Source organism: Desmodus rotundus, chromosome 8, assembly GCF_022682495.2.
Source record: "Desmodus rotundus isolate HL8 chromosome 8, HLdesRot8A.1, whole genome shotgun sequence".
In the NCBI taxonomy this organism is placed as follows: Eukaryota; Metazoa; Chordata; class Mammalia; order Chiroptera; family Phyllostomidae; genus Desmodus; species Desmodus rotundus.
The window spans coordinates 127,829,813-127,857,778 of NC_071394.1; the positions used below are offsets into that span (position 1 = coordinate 127,829,813).

At 43.2% G+C, this 27,966-nt stretch overlaps 1 protein-coding gene across 2 annotated transcripts; it reads left to right on the plus strand.

Moving 5' to 3' along the window:
- Positions 1-14: 14 nt before the first annotated feature.
- TCAIM (T cell activation inhibitor, mitochondrial) lies at positions 15-26,775 on the plus strand. 2 transcript variants are annotated; one of them, XM_045199714.2, is made up of 11 exons: positions 15-167; positions 6,088-6,160; positions 8,774-8,909; positions 9,764-9,917; positions 13,808-14,060; positions 16,573-16,695; positions 18,272-18,369; positions 18,649-18,740; positions 21,932-22,164; positions 22,773-22,904; positions 25,132-26,775. In XM_045199714.2, the coding sequence occupies exons 2-11, from the start codon at positions 6,132-6,134 to the stop codon at positions 25,370-25,372; spliced, it is 1,491 nt and encodes a 496-aa protein (XP_045055649.2). In that variant the 5' UTR covers positions 15-167; positions 6,088-6,131; the 3' UTR covers positions 25,373-26,775. The 2 variants fall into 2 exon arrangements, with proteins under 2 accessions (XP_045055649.2, XP_024421833.2); XM_024566065.3 differs by lacking the exon at positions 15-167 and adding an exon at positions 568-684.
- The last annotated feature ends 1,191 nt before the right edge of the window (positions 26,776-27,966 follow it).

Sequence of the window (27,966 nt, forward strand, 5' to 3'; positions counted from 1 at the left end):
CCCCCCCCGTCCAGCGCGTGCTCAGTTGCTCCACCGACCCTGGGGCCAGGCCCCGCCACCTGCCACCCAATCATATCCGACTCCCTCCGGCCCAGTTCTTCGTATTTCGGAGTGCTCAATCGCGCGTCCTTAAGCTTTCCGCGAGCGCGCGGAGCTCCCTCCGGCGGGTAAGAAAGAGGACGCGCGGGGGTGCTGAAAAAGGTGGGGAAGGCGGGGACATCACCTGGGCGCTGACGTCAGCGCGGGTCTGGGTACCGCTAAAGCTATCAACCGACGCCTCGGCTGCGCGCAGGCGCTCCAAGCTAGAAGGCCTGGCACGCTTCAGCCAATGAGGGCGCGTTCTGCGGCTCAGTCCCATGCTGCATCTAACCTCCAGGGACGCGCCGTGGCGGGCGCCCTTTTGCCGGGTGGGGCAGGGCGCGCCCAGCTGAGAAATTTAGAGCCGGGGCTCAGGGAGCGCCGAGAGTAGGAGCCTATCAGAGCTGTGGTCTAGTGGGCGGGGGCGGGCGGGAGCGCCGGGCCCTGCAGCGCGCACTCGGGGGCCGGGCCGGCGCCCCGGTGCGCATGCGCCTGGGCACGGCCGCGCGCGCCCCCGCACGGTCCGCTGGTACGGGGTGGGAGGTGAAACAGGTCGGAGGTGACACAGTTCGGAGAAAGCCTTCCCGGCGGACCCTTGCCGGAACTGTAAGGAGCAGGAGGGGAGGGGCTGCAGTTCCTTCTGGCTACTCAGGGCAGATGGGGGGGTCGCTGTGGGCAGAGCAGTCAGTTTAGCTGGACGTGCTAACGCGAACTGAGACTTTGCCAGGGGCCGGAGTGTCTGCACCGCATGTGTTTTAACTTGTTTTGAAATGAGAAACCAAAGACGATTTATTTAGGCTTCATTGTTTTCGACTATATTTACCCGAAGTCTTTGCCTTATCACAGGAAATTGTGATGATTCTAATCTCATAGCAAAAGATTAGAAAAGGAAGCTAAAGAATCTAGATACTTCGCTGTTGCCACAGTTTATTAATTTATCTAATAGGACTTACTACTTTTGCTTTTTCTTTGCCCTTTTTCCTCTTCCCCGAGAAGCATTCAACTGAAAAGCAATGAAATGTTGCCGACTTTTATCCCTCTTTGATGGAAAAACCTGCTTTTAAAAACCGAGTAAGGTAGTCAGAGCTTAAATGAGTAGCCTGAGCATATTAACTTTGTCAAAATAAGTTACTGTCAAGTAAGAGTTGTGCCAAATGGCCAAAAATCGACGGTAGGACCTCTGTTTGACAAACACATCACTGTTTCTGTATCAAAAGCAATTTAAGCAAAGTTTTTCTAAAACTACCCAGATTTGACTTTCCCACCAACTTAGAGATCACTTTCTACAAAATTTGACTTGAACCTAAACAGAATATTTAATGCCTCCCTTCACAGCTTAGAATTTAGGTTAAAACCAGAATTTTTCATTCTATGAAATAGAAGCTAATACCACTATTAAGTGGGTTACAGCGGACGCTTACATTGCTTTCTGAATAACTTGTGTCCCCATCTTCCACCCCACATCCACAGTGGACGACACCATCTCCTAGGGAAAGACCTTCCACAGCCTCCCGTTCCAGGTGTAGCACTTGAGAGTTTCCCATAATACTCTGCAGATGGCTGTTATTTCATTTACTGCAGTGTTTTATAATTATCGGCTTATGTCTGTTTTTCCACTCCCTCCCTCTCTCCTAGGGCTATGATACAGTTTTTGGAGAGGTGGCATTGTCTTAATGCCTTTTTATTCCCAAGACTTTGCACAGAACCTGGCACAGAAGTGCTTGGTAAATGCCTGTTGATGAATTGGGTGAATTAGGAACCCAGAGTGCCTTCCAAGTCTAACAAGACAGTGTAAGCTTTTTAGTTATTTTGCAGCATGCTTGAGGTTTCTCCCAACGGAAGGATAGTAGCTCCACGGAATACATACAAGAACCACCCATGTAAGAATTTGAAGACAATTGACCTGCAGTTGACCTGGGTGCCCTAGGCTTTCGGACTGTTTCTCACTAGCAGATGAGAGCACCCAGCTCTGCTCTGAAGCAATGTGTATTCAAGGTGCTGATAGTCATTTGATTTCCTGTGTGGCCAGTCCTGTAAGGGAAAGAACCGCAGATACAAATCTTCTAGTCTTCTCAGCAGTTAACTTCTCATAGTAAATTAAAAAGTCGACATTGATCTGATTGTAGTTATCAGTCAGATCCCTTATGGTTTTGTTTTCCCAAGACCTGTTTATTTCCAGCAGAAGTGGTAAAATTGGACCTTGGTCTTGCAGAGATGAGGACTGACCCAAGATCTGTGCCACAGGAAAGGCAAGCAACCCGGCCTGCCAGCCAGCTGGGCTCCATCCTTGCTTCCACTTAGATGTTTTTTTAATCTCAAAAAGAGGGTAAACCATACAGAAAACAAAGAACTAATTCAAGTGAAACTTTTCATAGCCTCACACTGTATTTAAGACTTTTGGACATTGATCCCTTATTTTGATAATTCTGAATTTTCCAATCAAAATGTATTTTAGTGCATGTTTTAGCAACATGTAAACCTTTATTAGGAGGGAGTTATATAATAATAATAACAACACTTGCCACTTTTATGAATTTTTATTTGCCAGATGTTATACATAATTATTTTACTTAAGTTTCACAGACATCCTGTACCTATCCCCTACTTTCACACATAATGTACTCCTAAAAACATGTACAATTATGTGATGTGGAATTCCATATCCAGAGAGCTAAAATATAATTACGATGTTCTGGATTACATTTCACCTTTTAGAAAATCTTTAATGGATATTTGCAACATTTTCCAGTTCTTTCCTAAAAACACAGTGAAGATAACTTCAGTCTAGGAAATATCAGCTAAAGGCCAATGATACATATATTTACTGTTGTTTCATTGATGTTAAACTTGTTAGTCCTTATTGCTAGTATTAGAATTGTAATTTTTCTTTTTCTACTAAATAAAGACAAAATTCCATAAAATATTCACTGACTGTATAAACATTTTCTACGACCAAGATAGTTTCTGGCTAAATTCCTGCCTAGCAGACGGTCAGACATTGTGTCAGCTGAATGTATTCTCTCGTTGAATGAAAATTTTTAAATTTCAAACTGAAGGCCAGTTTGGGGTGATGGTACATACATGTTACACAAGTGTTTCCACTGCGAGGACATACACTATGATTCTTGGAAATCTGGACATGCTGCAAGGCCATACACTAAAATAGCAGGGTTTGTGGGAAAAAACACCACTCAAAACAAGACCTGTGGAAATCTCTCGCTTTTTCACCTGTATCAGTGGCTTCCCAGATTGCTTGATGTTGTGGGAAATGTAGAGATACCTGAAGCCACGAACCATCTGCTTCTTGAACCAAAGAAAGGAACTACTAGGGGATTTTCAGGTTTTTCCTTAAGTCTTTCCATATAGCTAAAGCATTTATGATTGTAGAAAGCCCACCTCTGATTACTCCAAATCATTAACATGCCGGGGAAAAAGCTGCATATGATACATCTTTCCCAATTTACCAACTGCACATAATCTAATTCACATCAAATAAACTTCTTTGTAGCTGAACAGGCCGATCTTGGACCATCCGTATTATTTACTAGTTGACGCTGGAGGGTGAGATGGCTTGCCCTTGCTCACTCAGCTACTGAGTGCGAGAGTCTGGACTTGAGTACAGATCTCAGGCCCCCCCAGCCTCCCTCCCCTACCCCTCGAGCTGGCAGCAAGTGTTAACTTCAAGCATTCTGCCCTGCCTGGGCTTAGATGGGCGCAGCCCAAGGGAAAGTTAACATGAGCTACAGGTGTCATTTTACGTTTTTATCCAGCACAGGCCTGAGGTCATAATTCTCTTAAGCTACGGCAGTGGGAAGCTTTTTTAAGAAACAGCCTACTCACAGAAAAAGCAGGCAGGACACACCTAACTCTTAACCTGTAATAGCTTTTTTAAAAAATGTTTTCTAAGTCTAGAAACCACGATTGAATGTTCACACTGTATTTGAAAACATTTTATTTTCATTGTGAGAACCTGCTGTCACATTTCCAAGTTTTAAGGTCCCTTCTTAGTCATTGCCCAGTATAGTTTAATTATACCTACAATTACAAGGTGAACAGTGAATGAATAATTTTTCGGGACAACTGAAGACCAGTACTTTAAGTATAGGAACTTTTTTTTCTGCTTTGATTATTATTTTTTTAGTTCTCATCTAAGGATACTTTAGAGAGAGAAACATTGATGTGAGAGAAACATCAATTGCCTCCTGTATGGTCCCCGACTGGGGATCGAACCCACAACCTAGGGATGTGCCCTGACCAGGAGTTGAGCCCACAACTTTTTGGTATACAGGCTCCAACCAACTGAGCCACCTGGCCAGGACTCTGCTTTGATTATTTTGATGGAAACAGTTCTAAAACATGCTAAATAATTCTCTGTGCTGCATTCCATGTTTGGAAGCCACTAAGGGTACATTCTCCAGTTTTTGCAATTTTGCTGTAAGTAATTCTTTGGAGACTAATTCTGAACTCTTTAAACAAACCCTTCAAGCTGTTTTTGTGGCTAAATCAGCCGCTTCTATCGATTCTTACTCATAAGTGTGTAGATGTGTAAATTCCCGAACAGTGACTTGGCTGCCTGCCTCTGGAATTCTTGATGAATCAAATTTGAAGCAGCTAGTCTTTCCTAAATTGATGTCAAAATTCTTACTCTCTTTTTATTATGCTTTAATTTTCAAACTTCAAAACACTTTCTTTTCAGTGGTCCGTTTGTTTTGATGTCTTGCTTTTGCAAATGACGAATAAAGTATGTCATTTGATAACCTACATCATTTATCAGATGCAGACATTCTGATTTTATGCACTTTTAAGATACTGCTGCAAGAAACAGTTAAAACAGGTTGCTTTGTTGCAAGGCCTAGGTTTAGTGCATTGTTTAGTAATTCTGGCTTTTCGAGGCTGCTTCTGGGATCATTTTATGCTGAATAACAGATGTTGGTTGGAGCTTCGCTGCATAGTGTTTAATCTACGTCCCATTCATGTTCTTGGATGATCGTGTGCCTCCCAAGTATTCTTCCCATTTCTTATCCACAGTTTTAGCTCACTTACTGGTCTCTTTGTCACTGTCTTTGTCATTACGTGTGAGCGTGGAGAGCTGTTCTTGAGCTAGATTGGGACCACGGTCCAGGACTGTTTCTGGGCAGACAGGTTTCCCCGGCCCAGGGACCCGTCTTACATACTGAATGAGCAACGCTCATTTTTGTTAGGATCATTTGCTTCATTTCACCTGTATGCTAAAAGCATGTATGTTTTTTTTTAAGAACATATGTCACATGGTCATTGTTAATAAACTAGGAAGTAAGAAAACATTAAAGCACTTAACCTCCTACCACTAGCAAACCAGAGATAGCTAGTTAGAGATCACGCATGTATGTCCTTCTAGTCTCGTCTCTGCAAGCTTGGAGCCGTGTACCTGTGCCCTCTTGACTAAGTCTGGTTTTGATTTTTTAAATCCTTCAGATACGCATGTCTTCTGCGGATATTTCTCTCCCAGTCTGTGCCTTTTCTCCTCATTCTCTCTACAGTGTCCTCCAGAGAGCACAAGTTTTTAATTTTAATGAAGTTCAATCACCCGTTCTTTCACCGGTCCATGCTATCTGGGTCCCTGTAGCTTTACCGTGACCCTGACACTGGGTGGTGTCGGCCCCACAGCTGTTGTCCCCAGCACTGAGTTGGCCAGTCTGGGTCATTTGCTTTTCCGCACAAACTTTAGAATGAGCTTGTCGGTACCCGTAACGTGACTTGCTGGGATTTCGATTGGAATTGCATTGAATCTACAGAGCAGGTTGGAAAGAACAGACCTCTTGAGAGTGTCGACTCTTCTATCCATGAACATGCACTTTCTCTCCATTTAGTTCCTTTTTGACTCCTTCTATCCAAGTTTTGTGGTTTTTCTCATATAGATCTTGTACATATTTTGTTAGATTTATAGCTAAGTATTTCATTTGGGCGAGGGCTAATGTAAATGGTAATGTTTTTAACCTGTTCATTATTGATATCTGCTTGACCTTTTAGCCATTAATGGATGCCTGGAAGTTGACGTACATATATATTCAGAAATGTTTTGCCACCTGAGACCTGTAAGGAGGTAAGTTTCATGGTCCAATCTGTAGTTAGTATTGGGTGGGGGGAGAGAATCTGTTATGCATTTGGCTAATTTAAATTTATTGTAATTTTTCAAATTCTAAAGTTATATTGTGGCGGAGGGCAAGAATAAAAAAAGAAAATTCACATGAACAGCCTACTGTCAACATTTGGGAAACCACTCTTTGCAATTAAATTGTATACTGAGGTCATTTGACCGCTATATTTGCTATTCATGTGTGTATAACATAAATCCTAAGTCAGCATCATTCCAGCAAGACACAGGACTCCTCCAGTGGGTGACTTTGGCTCAAGGACCCCCCTGGGCATGGCTGAGCCCTTCCAGGCACTGGGCCACAGCCCCAGACTCCCTGCTCCACACCCCCTCCTTCCCGCTCTCCTCCTACAGGTGCCAGACCTGAATCAGGGTCTGAAAGCTCTCCCACCTTTGCCTTCCTTTCCCAGTAATTGTCTTGCGCATCTAATCCTGGCTTGGCCTCTGCTTTCAGCAGACGCAAACTAACACAGCAAACAATGACATACCTAAAATGTATTTACTGCCTTTAAGAATACAGGAATAGTTGAGGGTGGGTAGGTGGAAGGAAAGAAGAACAAATGAATATATATCATTTACACATAACAGTAGTATGTTCCAAATAGTTTCTGGGTTTTTGTTTGTTGAGTTCACGAGAGGGAAAAACTATTTATAATGAGGATTTAAAAGGGAAGGTTCTGGGGGACCTTGCTTCCTGGCACGTAGTGGGTGTGCAATTTGGACAGATGGAAGTGAGGGGTAGGGAGGATGTATTAGAGCTCAGACACCAAGTTGAAGAAGGAGAAAGGTGAGGATGATCATCAGGCGCTGGCCTGAGGGTTTCTGTAAGGGCTGGCTGGGTATCAACTTCGAAAGATAGATTGGAAACGATTAGAGAGGACTTACTGGACTAGACTGAGGAGTGGATTTTATTCCGCAGGAGTTGAAAGACCTTAGTAGAGGTGTTTTAGTAGGGAATACAGTGATAGTGGGACTTCAGGAAAATTAACCCATATTCAGCGTTAGGGAAAGTAGACTGATTGTGAGGCTGTGCAGTCCAGTTATGTGGGGATATTTGGTAGCAGGAAACAGAAGGAGTGACTTCAGGGGATGCAGTAGGCGAGACGAAACAAGACTAACTGAAAACAGGCTGGGGAGGGCGAGCTAGCTCTGGCAGAAGTGAGTATGAGGCTTTGTTCTCTGGCAGCACAGGGAAAGTGGGACCCCAGTAACAGAAATAATCCTGGAGTGAACTGTCTGGCTACTCCCTCACCTTCGTATCCAGGCAGAGTTTAGAAGGAAAATAGTGACCACTCCTCCTTTTTTTAAAGATCTTATAAAATTTGAGCGGCTGGCGGGACAGCTAAGTGTCTGTCGAAGCTCGGATGGGGAATAAATGGAGTTGTCACTCAACATTTACTTACACCGCCTCCTACCGAAGACTTTCATACCTGGCTTACTGTTTCCTTTACTGTCCACACTCCTATTATAATCCTTAATGCTCAACCTATGTGTTGACTTTATGAAATACATGGAAAACCAAATAAAACCAAAGGTAATCTGAAACTATGTTGGTGGCCTCTCGATTGTTGAAAAAAAATCTGCAGAAATGATTCTCTGTCCTACCATTTTAAAAATAGAAAGCTTTTCAAAAGACTCAGTATACATAGCGTATGAGACAAAACCACGCCCAATATTTAGAGACTTCTTTATGTAGTCTGTTATAGAATGGAAAAGGTAAATTATAACATGCAAAAATAGATGTCAGGGAAGTGCTTGCTTAAAATTACAAGTGAGCCCTGGCTTGTGTAGCTCAGTGGATTGAGCACCGGCCTGTGAACCAAAGGGTCACCAGTTCAGTTCCCAGTCAGGGCACGTGCCTGGGTTGTGGGCCCGGTCCCCAGTTGGGGTCACACAAGAAGCAATCACACATTGATGTTTCTCTCCCTCTCTTTCTCCTTCCCTTCCCATTGCTCTAGAAATAAATAAATACAATATTTTTAAAAATTACAAATGATTTTATTTAAATTTAAAACTATACTTTAAAAAAACACTCTCAGATGAGTTATGCCAAATTTTAAGAATGAAATGTCCAGTTATTCAATTAGAATAATATTAGCATGCCAGTAATGAGAAAATGAATGGGGACAGATCTGTATCTTCTTTCTAAACATACAATTCTCAAAGTATTTTTCACTGTAAGCAGATGACACTGTTGGATATTGGTGGTTCTTTTAACCCATCTGAAGAAAAAGATGATGCAGAAAATCATCATCATTTGCACCAAAACCAGTTAACATTTCCAAGTGGAGTTTTGAGGGGAAATTGTATTATTCTTAATTAATATTCTCATATTGTATCAGAGGAATTTGTATTCACTGTTTTTAGAAACTGTGAGGCACTCACTGCTTGTTAAAACTTGGTAGATTTCAGAAAACCACAAAGTTCTGGATTTGGGTTGCTGCCTTGTTTCTGTGGTGTTTTCCATGCAGAGTAATTCTAACGTTGCCCTCACTTTGTACGCTGGGGATGTGCTTGTACATCAGGGCCCCGACGATTAATCAGTCTGCATCTCTTTGAAAGCTTATGTCTGGAGAAGGTATTTCCACGCCGGTTTTCCTACTCGAGAGCTTTCTCCGGAGCTGAAGCAGTCAATGCTTTGAGGCCGTTCTATTTTGCGGTGCATCCAGATTTCTTTGGCCAGCACCCCAGAGAAAGGGTAAACGTTTACGATTTTCTCAACCCATAGCCCGCGTTTCTGTTTAGATTATTCACCTTGCCGCAGTGAAGTACAGAGGGCCCTGTAAACGTGCAGCTGTCATGGCCGTACATGATTGGCGCTCTGACCCAGTTTGAAATATAGGTACTACCCACTGAAAACATGTTGTTTTTTATGAAATCGGACATTCTTTATGCAGGCAATAAAGCTGTAATCTCTTTAGAGTATTTTTAATTGTGTTTTCTATACCAGTCTTTTTATTTTGAGTCAAGTGGAAGGTGTGAAAGCGGACGGGAGGCCTCTGTTGTCCGTCTGTTGCCTCCCGCCTGCGTGCGTCCAGCAGCGCCGCGCAGTGTGCGCTCAGGGCAGGCAGCCTGGCCTGAAAAACCACGCGGGTCAACATAGTTACGAAGCCAGTGGTTTCTAACATCCGATAACATACCACAAAGCTAAATGCTTTGTAATTGTTTCATTGGTTCCTTTTTTCATTAACACTGACACCCGATTCAACACGAAAAGGAATTTAAAACTCTTGAAAATTAGAACATTATTGTATTATGTTTTTCCAGTTGCAATCAAAACCAGATCAATTTTGCTTCTTTACTTTTAGAAAATACTCTGATTGTGATATCTGGTAGGCGTTGGCTAAAGTTTTTAAATCCAACATGTATGGAAAAATTAAGCCTTGTAGTAGGCAAGTATTTTTCTGCCTCTACCAGTGCTGTGAAATCCCAGCATCTTTTAATACTGATTCATTTAACATCCACAATATGTGTTTAAAAGGTCAGGACATAATTTCTGTTGTTTCCTTGTTCTATTTTATGTGTAAATGCCCCTTAATAATTTTTTTCCAGGAAGTCAATGAGAATTCTCTTCAGAGATTAAGTGTCTACTTAGAAAACCTCCAGAAACCAGGCGTCAGGTCTTTGAAACCAACTCAGCTCACATTTTATGTGAGAGAAACAGACCAAAATTCCTCTGATGGCCAAGAACCCTTCAGTACTTTTGGTACGTTTCCTTATTGCTAGTGTGTCCTTTGCAAGCTTCATGTTAAATAGGTTCATTCAGTCTGATGGTGCCAGAATAACTTTGGATTGAAGCCTTGGTCATAGAAAAATAATATCATTTAATTGATTGGTTTTCCTAGAATTAGATTCTATTCCTGGCCACATGTGTTTCAATAAGCCATTTTTTGCGTTTAAGCTTTTTTGTCTGTAAAATTTAAGTGTTCCTATTTGTCCCCTTCTATTTTAGTGCTATTTTAAGTGTCAAACTATGTAACAATTCATATCTTTTAGAAGTGAGTTTACATTCTCTTATTCATTCCTCCACGTTCCCTGCAAGGCAGGCAGTGTTTGCCCGGCTGTGACTTAGTGACCTCCCATACCGTCCCCAGGGCTGTGGAGACAGAGCCTGGGTCGGGAACCCAGCCAGGTCTTCAACTCCAGCCTTTTGCTGTTTTTTAAATGTAATCATTCCTAACATAAAACCCTGTTTGGTCCTTTGTTACTGCTTTAGCCATCCATGATCCAGTAATACTTAAAATTAAGGGCAAATATGGTTCTATTACTTCTCTAAATATTTAGCTTTTCAGTTATCCTTGAGGAAATAACTCTATTTCTAGAATGACCTTTAAAACAACTTAAAGGTTTACTAAGAGCTTTTTGTGAGTTAAGACTCAAACAATTGGAAAATACACAGTAGCCCTGGCCTGTGTGGTTCAGTTGGTTGGAGCATCATCCCTTAGCTGGGGGATTGCAGGTTTGATCCCTGGTCAGAGCACATATCTAGGTTGTGGGTTCGATTCCTGGTCCGGGCAGGTACAGGAGGCAACCAATTGATGCTTCTCTCTCCCATCTATGTTTCTCACCCCCTAAAAAGGCAATTAAAAAACAAAACGGCTTTGGGTGAGGATAAAAAAGGGACAAAAAAGAAAATACACAATAATTTTTTTTAAACAAAGTATTAATGAAAGTCAAATTTTGATATGCCTTTTAAGATGTCCTATCTATTTCTAGCTCTTTCAGTGACTAGCTGTGTGCCCTTGACTCCGGTCCTTCACCATTAAAATGAAAGAGGTGAAGCACTGTGCGTGAGTGCTGACGCTCTAACTCACACCTCACGCTTGGAAGGCGTGACGGGGAGCTGGGTCCGAAAAGCACTGAAACGGGGTGCTTCTGTCTAAGACAGCGTCCTGCCCCGTCTCTCCAGGGACTCGTGTTTGGTAGCACAACTCCTCCTACCTCTCACCCTCCCGTGACTGAGTGTGGGAGATCAGGAATCGCGAGGTCCTCTCCTTGGCTCTTTCTCCATCTCCATCTGATTTGGAGTTTTATTTAAAACAGACTCTGTTCTTCAGTGTTCAGACACAGAAAGTCAACTCATAACCCTGTTGTGAAGGAAAGGAACAGCGCTACTGGAGAAGGCTATAAACACTCATAGTAACAATTATGAGTGACCGTCTTTATCACTAAGTGACACAGTTCTGTGTGAGAGTGTAAGTGATTGTGGTGAGTGTGCTGGTGTTGGCCCTGAGAATCGTGTGAGCAGCCGAGGTTCTGTCATCGCTGGGGTAAGGCCGAAGATGCGTAAGTACCATCAAATAGACGGATGTTCCTGTTATTACTCAGGGTCAAGGTTAGGCGAGGAATTGAAAAAACCATCCTACTTACACAGGATTTTATGATTTCTCCATGACAGACAGCTTTATAAAGGCAAAGTAAACCCTTCACAATTTTTAAAGTAAAAGTATCACCAGTCTGTTTCTATTTTTGTGTTTGGGAAACTCGAGCTCGTTTCTACAGCTTCAGCTGCTACTTCCCTACCACATCAACTGGCTTTGTCTGAAATATTGAATACATGTGGAGTTCAAGAATAAACCAGGTTTCTTTGTGGAGGAAGGAACAAACAGGGAAACTTAGAAAGTTTCACACAGCAAATTAAGCATTGACCTGGTACGAGAAATAATAGCGGTACTAGAAATTCCTAGTCTAATGCTGCGGTTTATGCACTACATTTTCTATTTATTCTTCCTTTAAAATATTGTTATTAATCGTTGCCTTTGCCTTTATGACAAGGATTGGCACTCTGACGGATATAAAACATTTTTATTCTTTAATCTTTTTACCTGATTATAAAATTAAGACCAAGTTCTTTCTACATTTTTACTTTTAGAACATTATAAATTATCAATCACCTTTTCATTGATAATTGAGATGATAGTAAAGTAAAATGTTTACTAGTGATATTGACTACTGAAATTAAAGACCTGAGTCATTTCTTCATCCCATTTTTTTGGTGGTCTATGAGGAGATAAACTTTATTGTAATAAATTTTAAAACAAGTTAAAGATTTACTAATAGCTTTCTGTGAGTTAATGCAGAAATAAATAGTTGTAGTCAGCTATGTTTGAGTAAAAACAAAAATTCTCTACTTTAAATTAATGCTTAACGAACCCTTCACTAAACAAAAATAGATTTTAGAAAAAAAATAAACAGTAAATGGGAGAAAACATATGGCATATATGACAAAAAGATAAAGTTGATACATAAAAAGTTCTTAGGAATCAGAGAGAAAATTGAGTAGCTCTATTACCAAAATGGGCAAAGACAATGACTAGACACTTCAGGAAATGGTGCATATAAATAGCTAATAAACATATAAATTATTTTCCTTTAGTAATCAAGTGCAAACTAAATTAATTAGGTACTATTCCCCAGTAAAGAATATGTGCCGTCGGACACAGGCATTCCTCGCGATATAGCAGCCCTTACACTGGGTTAAATATCTAATGGAACTGACAAGATAGAAACTGAGGTTTATTTCTTGACCTTGCTCTTCTACGGATAAACTGTCTCTTCCTAACCTCAAATACAGGAACTTGGATTTTCCTTTCCTCTTTCACTGATTAGGGTCATGCCTGTGTTTCTCACTTTAGCATCAAATGATTAAACTAAAAAAATCCTTCGTAGTTTGCATGTTCTGAATTCCTTAAGTGGATATGGCAAGAGAATACGTATCCCTAAGAATGATTTAAATTGTAATATCTGTCGTCATTGGCAAAGACAAGGAAATACATTCAGCTTTTTAGGGAATGTGAAAAATTAAATACAACTTTTACGTCCATCAATTTCAGAAGTGTTAAATAACTTATGCTGCCTTCATTGTATAGGCCAGCACACGGCTACTAAAAAGATTGAGGCTGCTCTAACCATATGGATGTGGAAGGTTGCCGAGGCTGCGTGACAGTTCAGATGGTGGGGGTGTGTTTGTGTAAACACGCTGCACACAAGCACACAGGAAATGTGCGGGGCTTTCTAAGAGAACTTCCTGCAGTGATGTGAGAGCCCCGTGTCTGCACTAATACATCTCCATAATTTCACACAAAGGATGCGCTTACATAACACTGATACAATTTTCAAAACCAATTACAGTACTTTTTTTAAAAAGAAGAAGCATGTTGCAGTGGAGAAAATACTTGAGTTGGTCTCAGCTTAGATTTAAGCCCTTGCTGCAGCCTTTCCAACCTCCTGAGTCTTTGTTCCTATTTGGAAGGAGAGGGAACAGTGGCACATGTGAGGGTGTTACCATCTCTTCAACCACAGACACCAAATTCATGGGCAGCGTTGGAATGCTCCAAATCCCCTTCTTGGGCTGGGAGGGGTTTAGTCATTGGTGCCAAACTAGTGAAGGGAACTGGCTGAGGGACTGATGCAGGTAAAGATGGTGTTGGCATAGATCTGGAGAAGGGAAGTAGTGTTCCATTGACGGATGGATGGATTTGAATCGGTGATGGAATGTTTTAGAAGGTTTTGATTTTATAAATTTTGTATGAAAAAAATTTTAAATAAAGCAAATAATCAACTCTCTTCATTGTCTGGGGGAATTATATTCTCTAGGATTTCGAGCAGTCAAATTTACTTTGCACACCAGAGATCTGCTAAGCACAGTATTATATATTCTCAACTCCTGCAGTTTATCAGTTGAACATGTCCAAAGCTTGAATAGCAGTGTGCATCCCCAGCCTCTCAAAGAGGCGAAAAGGGTGCCTGACAGGCCCATCAAATGGGACAAGTCTTATTACTCCTTTACTGGATTCAAGGACCCGGATGAAGACCTGGAACAAGTCTCGAGAGCGGAAACAACCCTAACGTACGTACGTGTTTATACTTAACTAAACGTATTTGTAGTTAGCATTTAAAATTAAAGTCAGATTTTTTCAGGAAAAGTAGTCCTATCAGTACAGTTAACACAGTAATCATGTGATAAAGATGCTTCATGTTTCTTAAAGTTGGCAGAATACTTCCAATTATATTAAATTATTTATCTTTTCATACCAAACACATACAGGAGATCATTTTAAGTTTTTAAAATTCTATCCTCGAGTTACCCCGAGCACATGAAGAAAGAACATATCTAAATCTTTTTAATGTAAGCTTCTTCATGTGTTAAGCATTTTCCGTTTCTTCGAAGAGTTCAATAGTAAGGTCCTTGCTGTAATAATCAATGCATAATAAAAATGTATGGTGTCAACATTTAAAAACACTAAGTGGAACAGATTGATAAAATTTTTAATGATAAAAACCATGTACAAACATTTCTCTGTCATTTGTCTTGTCTGTAATTGATTGTCTTCAATGTATTCTGAGTATAAATCCTTCTTGCACTCTGAAGACCAGCCACCTGGTCTGTCCCCACAGTTGCCCCTAAAGAATCTGTGCTTACCAGGGACCCTCGCTCCTCGCAGTGCGGTCAGCCACCCTCAGCTACCCACTGGCAGAGCATCTGCTTTTGGGTTGTCTGCACTGACGCAGGAATTCCTCCCGTTGTCTAGCTGCATCCCAAATGAGACCGAAGAGTGTCCGCGGCCTAGTCAGGAGGTTTAGGGCTTCTGCGACACGGCCAGCACTTAGAGGCCGCCGTGTCATTTTGGCCGTATACAGTTTAACCTTTTATTTTTATTCTTGTATTGCTTAATTCATATTCATTATATGTGTAGGTTACAGAAGGGGAGGGAACATTGCTGAATTATACATTTCAGAAGTAGCATTAAAATAATTCTGCAAATTTACATCAAACTGCTCTTTACATGATTTGTAAATAGCATGCACGTGATCAAAATTTATTCTTGGAAGTTTGTTAAGGTATTTCTAACATTTCGGGACATAACATGAGAAAATACAACAACAGTATTTAGTGTGGACTTTTAATTTTAATTTTCTTTTTGTTGAGAAATATAAGCTGAAATCATCTCTTACTATTGTAAAATAAAACACAAAAAATTGGAAAATCAGTTGGGTTTTTTAAAACACAAATTAGAAGAATTATCAAAAGCTCAATTTAATCTATTTTCATAATACATCTGGTAATAACATTCCAATCTACATTTTTGAACATCCTGTGTAATTTTTTCTCAGCAAACTGTTCTTTATCTTCAAAATCATTTTACTATGTACCATATAAAAAAGGATATGATGAAAATGTTAATACCCAAGGATCTTTTAAAATTATATACTATAATAAAAGGAATTTACCAATCTAAAAAAAATCAGTAAATGCTACTCTGTGTTATAAATTTTAGTATTTCCTTATTTTGGAAATATTCTGTGATTATCAAATTATATAACAAAAACTATTTTAATTATATAAAATAGAATTTGGAAGGAGTCAACAAGCTCCATTTGTATCTAAACAATATAATCCCGTGTGTTCTATCTTTCTCATTGAACTGTAGGAAACCATTGAAATGCTATTCTGTTAGCTACTACCAGTTGATATGAGACTTCATTTTTTCTATTTGAATTTTGCTCAAGTAGTCACATTTCGCCTTCAGTGTCTAAGTTCTGAATCTGTCTTGGTGTCCACAGAAGGCCACATTGGACAACTACCCACTGGAAATATCTCTGCAGAATGTTTGGGAACTTTATAGTCATGATTTAACTCATACACGCGTTTATTCACTTTTCCCCGTGATTGTAGGCCAAATCAGTGTTTTTCACATTGCAAATCATAACATACTCTATTGACACGGGGCCAGCAAAGTCGTTTTGCTTTGTTCCTTTTTAAAATTTCTTGAAAATACGTTGTCAGAAGTTTAAATACTGTTTCCAGAATACTTGTTTCAGTTAGGTTTCTGTACGTAAGCAAGCATGTGTGGGTATGCACTGAGTCACCATTTAAAACACACCAAACTGGTTTGCCGTCAAAGAGGCCCTCTCTGGTGGTGCTGGTCACATGGAAAGGGCAGCGGGTCCTGAGGCAGGAGCTCACAGTGGCTGCTGTATGGGTTCCAGCTGGGTGGACCCCAGTTTCTTCCTTTACTTTAATCTGGCTTGGGAGTGCCCAGAGCTCTACCCAAGTCGCTTCATTCAGCAGACTTTAGCAATCTAAGTCTCTTCACCACCGAGTCTCCACCTGCTTCTGGCAGGCTGCCGTGTCTACTACCTTGGTGTCCCTTCCACCTCCATTCCCTGCCCCTCAACCGAATGCCCAGCTGAAGTCTCATCTCAACCACTTCCACCTACACTTTATTTTTTCACTTGTAATTTGGTAAGGGTTTGATCGGAGTTTAGCATGGGGCTACTTTGAAGTAGTGCACATGTCTGTTAATAGTAAGCATGTTTGCGTGGCAGTTGGCATATGCGTATCTGTTTTCTTCCTCTAGATCCTGGTTAGACAACAATGGGAGACTCGCGGTGGAAAAGCTGGAGAGCAGTCTGCCGCTTAGAAGGGAGCTAGAGCGTCTAAAAGACGAGCTGTCTCATCAGCTGCAGCTCTCAGACATCAGGTACCCAGAGAGCCTAGCTTACAGACCAGGATGAGCGTGCGTTACCTAGTGGCAGAGTTCTCCAGCAGTTCGATGTTTGGATCTCTTACTTTAATTATTCAGATAACTAAGTGTTCTTCAATTACCTTCTTATGAAAGTAATCAAAGACTCGTCTGTATAAGAGAACTATCAATTTCTTGTTTAAAATACTGAAGTGAGGTTTAGATACTGATGTAGCTATAGCTGGTTGAAGTTTTTTACATAATGAGTGTAAGAAAAATACCCTTTTTCATATACTCATAATATGTAAAAAATAATTATTCCATCATCATGTGAGGTTGGTATTCGAGTTTGAAAGAGGAAAGGAGAGAGAAAATGAATGTTGTATTGTTGGTTCTGTGTACATGAAAGTAACTTTTTCTAGAAGTTTTAAAAGATTTGCCAGAGCAGACTGTGATTAGTAAAATGAAAGGATTTCTTAACAGAAAAAGAAATAAGCTTTATTGTACGATCCTGTGGAGAAATTCCTCGGCTTTAACTCCCACTGTAGTAAATGTCGACAGGCGTCACCCACACACACAAAGGCCCACTGGGGTTCACGGGGTCTGAGAGCGCAGCCGGGTCCTGAGACCAAAGTACTGGAGGCCTGTGGACGGGACTGCTTCCCCACTTCCTGGAAGACCAGCCAAGTCTCCCAGAAACAGAGGCATTGTGACTAATGGCGTGGTTTCTAATGCTAGACAGCCTGTGTGAAAGACTGTCTATTAGTAAGAACAGCACCTAGCAGCTTCCTCACGATGTTAATTCTTTAAAATATGTCAAAGTTCTTCAATTGTGGATTAAAGGAAAAGGAATTTAAACCAATTTCATTTTATCACAAATGGCGTTCATCAGATTCAGCGTTCAGCTGCAGGAGGAACCTACATTTTTCCAGAGTGCCTTACTCTCCTCATACATGCACCTCCGATTCAAACCACGGGGCGCAGGGCACGGCCGCACCTGCGTGTATCAGAGAGAAACTGTAGGAAGGCTAGAAGCACTAGTTCAAGGTCACAGAGCTAGTAAATGCCAGATTAGGATGCAAAGGTGGGTTTTCTCATGCCGCACGAGACCAGTCCTCCTTACTTTTACAGAGCGGCACCGCTGTGACATCACATGAATGTCAGGTTCCCCTTTGCCACTAAGATCCAGTGTTCACGTATAAAAGGAGCAGATTACATAGTGTCATAACAATCACTTTCTCGACAATTAGAAAAAAGGATCTGATAAACCTAACTGGAATTCCTAATTGGAACTTAAATTGAAAGCAAAATCATCACCATTGAACAATGTGGAGGAAAAAAAATCTTTTCAAAGTCTTTCCCATTTCACCTTCTTATTTTAAAATAGGAACTCACTTTCTGGTTTTAAATCTTTAGATACCTGAACATTGGTAGTAATATTTTTACCCTGAGTAAACAACCCATTTTCCAATTGGGTGCTTCTTGAAAACGAAGCTAGTTTGGAACATGTGCATACTTGAGCATTCGGGGTGAGTGCGTGCCTCCTTCCGCGGTGCCGGGTGTTAACGTGCCGCTGTGCTCTCTGTTGGACCAGGTGGCAGCGGAGCTGGGGCATCGCCCATCGCTGTAGCCAGTTGCACAGTTTGGGCCGCTTGGCACAGCAGAACCTGGAAACACTTAAAAATGCAAAAGGTAAACAATTTCCACTTTCTTTTAAAATATTACTTAGCTGCTATACACATCTGTCAAGTGTACAGGGAAACTAAGTGTTAAAAGTCTTTGCAGAAGTGACTTTATTGCAGCTGAATTTTTAAATCCGTTCTTTTGAATAAATCAGCAACATAAAATTGGGCTTTAGACTTCTACTGAATTTAACCCTGAATTTATACACTAATTTTAAAAAACTTGTTTGCACGATGCTGTCAGTGAGGCAGCTCTGGCAGTGACCCAGGGTCTGTGTTTCCCCATCAGGGTGCACGGTGATCTTTACAGACCACTCTGGGGTGAGCGCGGTGGGCCATGTGATGCTGGGGACGATGGACGTCCACCACCACTGGGCCAAGGTAAGGAGGAGCTTAGATGCGAAAAGCCTCATTTGTCATCAGCGTACTTTCATTTCAAACTATGCTACTATGTCAACAAAATAAAGACGTTTTTAGTCATAGTGGATCAGATCAGATGCTTAATATCATGTAATCAAAAATACTACTTTAGAAGACTGGATTTCTAAGTCAGTTTTTATTTGGAAATTTTATGGTCTTTCAGAAACATCGCCCAAAGGCCTGCATCTGTCGTTTTGATTTTAACAGATTTCTTGTGGTATAACTTACACACAACATACCATGCATACGTGGTGTGTGACTTGATGAGATTTGACATAGGTGAACACCCATGAGACTGTTCCACAGTCGAGACAGTGAACATATCCGTCACCCACAGAAGTGTGCGCCGGTCCCTTTGTCAACCCTCTCCGTGCCAGCACGCCTCCCAGCGCGCCGCTCTGCTTCCTGGCGCTGTAGATAGTTTGTATTTCCAGAGGGTTGTATCACCGGGATCACACGGCACATGATTTCGGGGGTACGGGGTGGCCCGATTTCTTTCACCTAACATAACCATGTTGAGGTTCATCCATGCTGTTGCATGTGTCAAGAAAATTACTCCTTTTTATTGCCAGGTTGCACTTTATCATATACCTCTGCTTGTTTATCTGCTCACCTAGGTTATATCAGTTTTTAACTGTTAGAAGTAAAGCTGCTATGAACATTGTCTACAATGTTCCTATGGACACATAGTTCCCTCCCTCTTGGGTAACCCTGAAAGTGGACAGCTGAATATGTTAGGGTCGTTCAACTCTTGAAGAAACTGCTGGCACTTGCCCTGGCACCCCTCTCGTTTCAGCCATTCTAGCAAGTGTGTGGGACTGTCCCCTCATGGGTTTAATGGGTGTTTCACTAATGACCAGTGATGGGGAGCGTCTTCTCATGTGCTTATTTGCCACCCACATACCTTCTTTGCGAAGTGTCTGTTCAGATCAAATATTTGGTAGAAAATACCTGCAAACCACGTATCTGACAAAGTCTTTGTATCATATAAAGAACTCTCAAAACTCAACAGTGGGAAAAAGAAAGAAAGAAAGAAGGAAAATGACTGGAAAATGAGCAAAAGACATGAAAAGCATGTGGTACATGGTTAGGTACCACATAAGCACATGCCAAAGACGATGAACCCTAGGGAAACGAAGATTAAAACTATGACAAGACGTCACTGCGCACCTGTCATTGTGGCTAATGTGAAAAATAACTCCACCAAATGTTTGTGAGGATGCAGGAGATGGCCCCCCTCCTTCATTGCTGGCAGGCGTGTAAAACAATGCACACCCCCTGGGAAAGAGCGTGGCAGCTGCTTACACTTTCAGCAAGGGCTTCCCTCTGGGCCCAGCTGAGGCACCTTTGGGCATTTACACTAGAGAAATGAACAATTATGTTCACACAGAAACCTGTATGCAAATGTTCGTGATAGCCAACAACTGGGGGAAAACCCTAATGCCCCGCGGTGTTCTTTGCGTGGTTGAACAAAGCTCAGCACATCCACACGACGGAGCGCCACTCAGCGAGGAGGGGCCTGCGCTGCTGGCGCACCGTGCTGAGTGGGAAAGCCAGCCTCAAAGGGTCGAATGCTGCGTGATTCCATATCTGTAACAGTCTTCAAATAGTAAAATTAGAGAAAGAACAGGTCTGTGGTTGCCGGGGGTCAAGGGGTGTCTGGGGCTGTACACGTGCAGCACGAGGGGCCCTGCGGTGGGGCTCGTCAGTGTCTCTGCTGGGGCTGTGTCGCATGAAACTGCACGGGGAGTGCCAGGGAGACTGAGGACGTGTGATAAGTTAGTGGCTTGGGTCAGTCCCGTTTCCTGTGACAGGATACTCCATTTCCCCAAGACGCCCCCCTGGGGGAAGCGGGGTGAGAGATCTATGAATCTACAGTGATCTCCAAATAAAAAGTTTTTACAATGTAGTTACCATCTCTAAATAACCCCTTCAGAAGAAAATTGAAAAAGTAGTCAGTAAAATTATTTTTCACAAAGTGTTAGAAGTACATTATAAATCATTTGTAGACATTTTATACCACTGTTGCTTTTACTGTAGCAGTGTGTTCGATGCCTTTCAACCGCCCTGAAAGCTGCATGACCACAGCTTTCTGTCTGAAATCTAAGTCCTTAACCTGGCACACGAGGGCGTCCCTGACCTCGCGCGGGCTGCCTCTGCAGCTGTCTGTCCACTTGCAGGCAGCCGCAGTCCAGCCACACCAGACTCCTCGTGTGTAAGCGCGCTGCCCCGTTTGCGCATCCACCCTTGCCCAGGCCCTTTTGACTTCCCCTAACACACCCCACACGCTTCTAGCCTTTCCTCAGTCCTATTTCTCGTGGCCTATTGGCCCCAATGGCCCCATCAGACTTCCTTAGAAACCTCTGCTTCACCCTCCTGTGTCCGTTCACCCTGCCGAGGCAGCTCATGTGCTGAATTCAGATTTTTATTGTGTTTCCTTGTCCCCCGACTGTGAGCGCCTGACCAGCAGGGACAAACTCTTAGAATCCGTTCGCTCCAGGGGCCCAGTTTACTGCCTAAGTATATGGTAGGTGCTCAGTACTGTTCACTGCATTTAATTTAATTTAGGTGGATTAAAGTAAATTCTGAAAAATAGACTTGGAGTTGAAATAAAACCTTTATTATACCATTTAATCACTCTAAACCACAGGTGGCAAACACAAGGCCCACGGGCCGAATCCGGTCCTCCACCTTGTTTCTACCTGGTGGCAGCACTGAGCTCTCACTTAACTGTTAGGGGAGTAGTTACATTTATACAGTCCTAAAATTACATTCAGCCCTTTGAAGGCAACCTCGAGGCTGATATGGCCCCCGGTGAAAATGAGTTTGACACCCCTGCTCTAAACCAAGCTGAGATTCTTCCTAAATATCTATTAGTACATAGGATTTATTTTTATTTGGAACGTATTTCCTTTTTTCTGCACTGTTTTCATTTCCTATCTAAAAATTCCTAAAATCCTAATGCAGTTTGTTTTGAGTGTTCATGTTACCAGCATTACATTAAGTCTCTTGCTTATTGCTTACTTGAACGTTCCTTCTAGGAAAACAATTACCTTGTTAAAATATCTCAATACCATTTTTCTGGAAACCTAAAACTGAGTTATTATAATGCAAAACTAAATATTTCTTCCCTCTTTTAAAAAATCCTGTAGCTTTTTGAAAGATTACCAAGTTATTTTGACCTTCAGAGGAGGCTGATGTTTTTAGAAGACCAAATAAGCTACTTGCTAGGCGGCATACAAGTTGTTTATATCGAAGAGTTACAGCCAGTATTGACAGCGGAAGAATATTACTCTCTTCTCAATGTGTTCTATAACCGACTATTGAAAAGTAGAATACCTTTTCACCCTCGAAGTCTGCGTGGCTTACAAATGATCCTCAACAGGTAAACAGCTAAAACAAGAATGAGTCTTATTTGTTCGCCTAGGCGGGGTGTGTTAGTCAGTCGATGCAGGTGATTTGTATTTAGCATGTGATTCTTAGGAATTGCAGGAAAGGATGTTACTATACCTGTTAGCAGCGTTTTTTACACATTAGCAAAGCTAACGAGAGAGAACCGAAGGATTGACTCTCTAGAACACTCTGTAAATACATGGCCATTTACAGGGTAAGTCAATCGTGAGAAAACTCGACAGGGTTAAACTAATATTAAATCTATAGCCAACACATTTTGTGCATATACTGCATATATCGTTTTCCAGGCACTGGTCTTGCAGCTTAAGTGCATTCTCCTTCGCTCTCACACCTTCGCCGCGAAATGGGTTCCAGTCCCCATTTTACAGAGGGGGATGGCCACAGGGCTGGGGAGTACATGGTCGTCCTGGCACAGTGTGCCTCTTCGCGTGCAGCGAGGCTTTATGTCAGTTTGGCTGTCCTTTTAGGGTGGGTTTCCTCGATGAATCCCTTTTCCGTTAATCGGCCTCGTACAATATCTTCTTTGGGGTGGAGTGGGAGGTGGGGGACCGACGGTTTTCCTTGTGTGTCTCATTGCAGTGACAGATACACTCCAAGCCTGCACAGTCTCGGGTATTTTAACGTACCGACCCTCTGTGATCTTGTAAACCTGCAGTGGTTCATTCTCACCAAAGCCCAGCAGGCGAGAGAGAACATGAAGAGGAAAGATGAGTGAGTGCTGTCAGCCCTCTGTGAGGTCTTGTCATTCAGTCTAACTTTTAAAAATGCAGGTAATTCAGCCCTGGCTGGTGTGGCTCAGTGGATTGAGTGCCAGCCTGTGAACCAAAGGGTCGCAGGTTCAGTTCCCTCTCAGGGCACATGCCTGGGTTGCGGGCCGGGTCCCCAGCGGGGGGGTGCTTGAGAGGCAACTACACACCGATGTTTCTCTCCCTCTCTCTCTCCCTCTCTTCCCTCCTCTCTAAAAATTAATAAATAAAATCTTTTTTTTTTAATGCAGGTATTCAGAACTCATAAATATGGGACAGTAACACTGTACTGAACTTAAGAAATAGACTGATGGGTGGATGTTCCAAACTTACTTATTCCCCACCTTGTTCTGCCAGGGATTAGCTGTGGCTGTTTCCTAATAACCCAAATTACATTTACACCGTGGACCTCAATTGGAGAAGCAGGGCTTGTTAAACTAAAAGTCACCTCAGGAGCCCTGACTGGGTACTCAGTTGGTCGGGGTGTTGTCCCGTACACCAAAAGGTTGTGGGTTCAGTTCCCGGTCAGGGCACATGCAGAAAGCAACCGTCAACGTTTTCTCACACACTGATGTTTCTCTCTCTCTCCCTCTGCACCCCCCTTCCTCTCTCTCTAAAATCAATAACAAAATATCCTCAGGTGAGGATTTTAAAAAACAGACATAATCTGTGTCAAAGGAGGGAAGTATCTCCCATTTCTGGGCATTAGAAAAGGAAGAGAACTTCCCAGCAGCCACACTCACCACGTCAGGGTGTTTCTCCTAGTTGCACAGTGTCTCCCTTTTCCCTTTTCTTTTGGCATGAGTGTAATAATGCAGAGAACTACAAGAAAAAGCAAAAAGGATTGTTCAGATATGTTTAAATCTGCTACGGACAGTAGAGGCACCCAAGCACAGCCCGAGAGAGAGCTTGGCAAGGGCTGCCCCTCAGGGCCCAATGCCCCTCAGAGACTGTGCCCCAGAAGGACTGACAGGCCCTCCTGGATACAGAGGCCAGGGCCTGGGGGTCAGGGAAACCCTGGGATGAGGCCAGAGGCTTCTCGGGGAAGCAGTGGGAACGCGGGGCCCTGCGCAGAGGCGTGTGGAGGGCTGTGTTGTTGAGCCTCATGGCACCCTGGCCGCTCCGCAAGGCTCTTCGTTCCTTAGCCAGACTGTTCGAATCGCTTAGAGCAGGAGAAAAGGCCCTGGCAGAAAACGCCCACCGCCCCTGCTGTTGATGGCGCCTGAGAGCTCTTCCTGTCTAATCCTGCCCGGAGCAGACGTCCTGAAAGCCCCGTCAGCCCTGACCCTGTCCACCACCTTGAATCTCGAGCAGCCTGGTCTAGGAGTCACCTCACAGAAAAAAGGAACAGTGCTTGCGGAAGTGCTCTGTATATTGTTGCAGAAAGGGACTCAGTAACAACAGACCAGCACCACTAACTGCAGGCTAACCACAGCGACCATTTCTGTTTCCATACATTTCCTAGCTTATGGGTGTTTTACCACACTTATGCTTCTCTTTTATCAGAGTTTAAGACCGGGTAAAAGTGGACGTTTGGGTCTTTTCAACCAGCTCAGGACTTAATTTAGACCAGTTCAGGAGCTCTGACAGCTTGGCTCCTCTCACCTGTGGTGGCTTCCCAAGTGCTGTCTGCAGGTGAGGGCGGACTGGGCTCCTCCCACCTTGAGTTGTTCCCTTTCTAGGCCTGAGGTCAAGCCCTCTGTGGAACAGACACATCCAGCCTCTGCAAAGGAGAAGGGGGTTGGGAGGATGGGCCTAGCGGAGGGAGAGTGAAGAGGGCCTGGCCTCAGGGCGCCTGATGGTTGTGAGCCTGCTTTTACTCCGTAATCTCTACAAGTCATTACCGCCCAAGGGTCAAACTCGGGGTCATGTACACACTCAGCTTCCTGTTTTCTTCAGTTGCTAACAGCTGCTAGTTGAGGCAGGATAAGAGCTTTTTAAATTATGTATTAATTACTTTTACCCCATTACTACTACAAAGATTTAACAAATACTTTCAGAGATATGTGTGGAAATAGCAGGTCCCGCATGATAACCAGAGGTGTGTCTCTAAAACCATACAGTTCAGCTCTGTGGACGCCACTTTCAGTGTTGTGAGTAGAAAGGTGTAGCCCCCATATCTGAAAATACATTCACATTTTATGTTCTTTTATTTGCTTGTGGCAATATCATTTTTATTTTCGCTGTAACAGGTTAAAGGTTATGGAAAGTGAATTGATACAGGCTTCAACAAAGAAATTTTCCCTGGAAAAGTTTTATAAGGATCCCAGCGTCTCGAGTGTGCAGATGGTGGATTGCTGCAGGCGACTTCTGGGCCGGCCCCTGCCCTGCCTGCAGGGCATGCACCTCTGCGTCTCGCACTTCTACTCCGTCATGCAGGATGGCGACCTGTGCATCCCTTGGAACTGGAAGAATGGAGAAGCCACTAAGTAGCCCAGAAATCTGTTATTTTTAAAAAGATAAGAAACTGTTAAACGTATTTAAACCCACAATTCGCTACATCGATATTATTTACCTACTCCAAGAACAAAGTGTGTAACTGCTGCTTTAAAAGTAGACCTTTTTTAAAAAATTAATTTCTGCTGGGAAACTTGTTTTCAAAAGGTTTTAACTCCTAGTCTTATCGGATTGGCAAGACTAGATAAAAAGCTGTTGGGAAAAAAGAACATATTTTGTGGTATGTACGTAAGGAATTAGAGAGTTAAAGATGTATATTTTTATATGAGCAAATGTGGGTAAGTATGTGACCCAATTCCACATGGAACCTCATAGTCACAGGTCTCATGCTTGAGTGCACACGTGTATTTTGCAGCCAGCGTGGAGAGCTGATGTCCAAAAAAGGAGACTGATGGGTAGCAAAAACTAGATGACCGAATTTTGCCTAACGGAAAGAATAGAGGAAAAAAGCAATTGAGTGGATATATGGTATTGACGATGAATTCAGGAGTCAGATACCAGTTTGTTAAAACATCTTCAGTTGCAGAGAATTTAGTTTTAAGCCTATAAGTTTTCCTTCCCATTGGAATAGTGTAACTGTAGCATGAAACCCAACAGACGCATTTTTCGGAATCATTTAATGAGGTGACTCGTTTGTTGCCGTGAAAAACACTATCCAGAAAATTCTTGTTTCCCAAAGAGTTCTAGCAAGTGGGGTCAAGTGTAACGTGGTTCAAACCATTCGTGTTTTCTGTCGCCCCTCAGCCTCTCTTCCAGTTCCCACCACCGTCTGGAGTGCTGGTTGAACCCTGCGGGCCACCACCGCACCGCCCAGCCCAAGGGGCGTGGTGTGGCCGCTCTGCTCTGCAGACTCCTCTCTGCAGTGTTTCTTGCAGGGTGTTTCTAACCACACCCACAACCTCTTCAGCTTGTTTCTGAAGAGGGCAAGCTGTGTCCTAATTTGGGACACCATTTCCATGGCTCCTAGTGCTGAAACAATGAGACGGGAACTTTTCCCAGTGCGTTAGAAAGGGAAGATGTTTAAAACCACTCTTGATGTATGTTTTAAACCAATCAAAAACACTGATTATTTAAACTTTAAATGTGCTCCAAAGGAATATTGATTTGTAATTATCACAATGTGTGCGCGCGCACGCGCATATCATCCCTTTGAACCTGTGCCTAATAGCTGTACTTAACATTGTTTTCTAATGTAACGAATGTTCCCAGAGTCAAATGATGGGAGTGGAAAATTCCTTACAGGTTATGTAAGAAAACTTACTGGAAAAATACATTTGGATTATGCCATTTCTAAAATCAACTAATACAGGATCCTCAGTAACATGTTTTGAATTGAAATTTGCCTCAGAACTGTTACATAATAAATAATGTCAATCAGATCGTCGTTTTCTCTTTTTATTCAGTTATTAAGAGTTGAACAACTATTTCAACGTGATAGGAAATTATAGGAGAATAATGGCGGCCTGCGCATGCGTGTTCGACTTCCTCTCGCGATCTAACCTAGAGGAGAACCTTCCGCCCCAGCCCGGAAGACAGACAGGATCAGGCCCTCGAACCACCGAGCTCCTGAGGACGAGAGCTGCAGACCTGCCCTCCCTACCAGCTCTGAACGGCGAGCGAGAAGGTAAGCTTTCTCGGGAGAGGGCACTGCAGCAACCCTGCGAAAGAAGGGGCGCCCTACTTGTCTGAAGCTGCTCTGTTGGGCACAGGGTGGGTGTGACGGATCCGGTGGGAACCCGCTCCAGGCGTGGGCGCAGAACACATGGCCCTGGCCTGGCCTGGCGGCCCGCTCGACTCACGCGAGCTCCGGAGCCCTGACTCCTGTGCTCGTCCTCAGGTCCCACCCTCCGCTGATGTGCCTGCACGCCACTTGGGCCCCGGGGTTGCTTCCTGCTGACCCAGTGACTGGAGAGCCATGGCCGGGGCATCCGCCGACTCCCCTGCCATCCAGGGGACATAGCCACCCCGTTTCCACTGAGGCCTGAACACCAGTCCTCCAGAGGGAACGCCCTGCCAAGCCTTCTTCCTTGGCGGCTTGCCCTCCTCGCTAGAGTACCATAAGGTTTTATTCCATCCTATAGTCATCCTTTTACCCAAGTTTACCAGTTTTTATATAGTAAGCATCCCACTTAAATTGCTGTGTGGTTTCTGTCCCCTGCTGGGACCCAGGCCGAGGCTCCGACCCAGCAGGACCCCGGGCAGGGCCAAGGGCAAGAGGCCAGGCTGGCTCCTGGGTGCTGCAGCTGGCTGAGTCCTAAACTAGCAAACCGCTTGTTCATTTAAAACACAAAAGTTACTGCAGCATACATCCTTAGAGCTAAGGTAGCAGCCCGCCTCTTCCTCACAGTAAAGTGCATGGGCTTTGGGGCACGTTTCTCCCTGGTTGGGGCAGCCGGGATGTGTTCTGGAGGGAAGAGCCCCCGTGGACCTGTTACCTGCATGGTTGGGGCCTCGCAGTGTGGACGGGCCTAAGTACAAACTGGCAGGTGAGGGCCGTGCAGGCTACATGGTTGGGGGTACACCATGAAGCCATGGGGCGGGGCGGGGCCGGGGTGGGCGTGGTTGTGAGG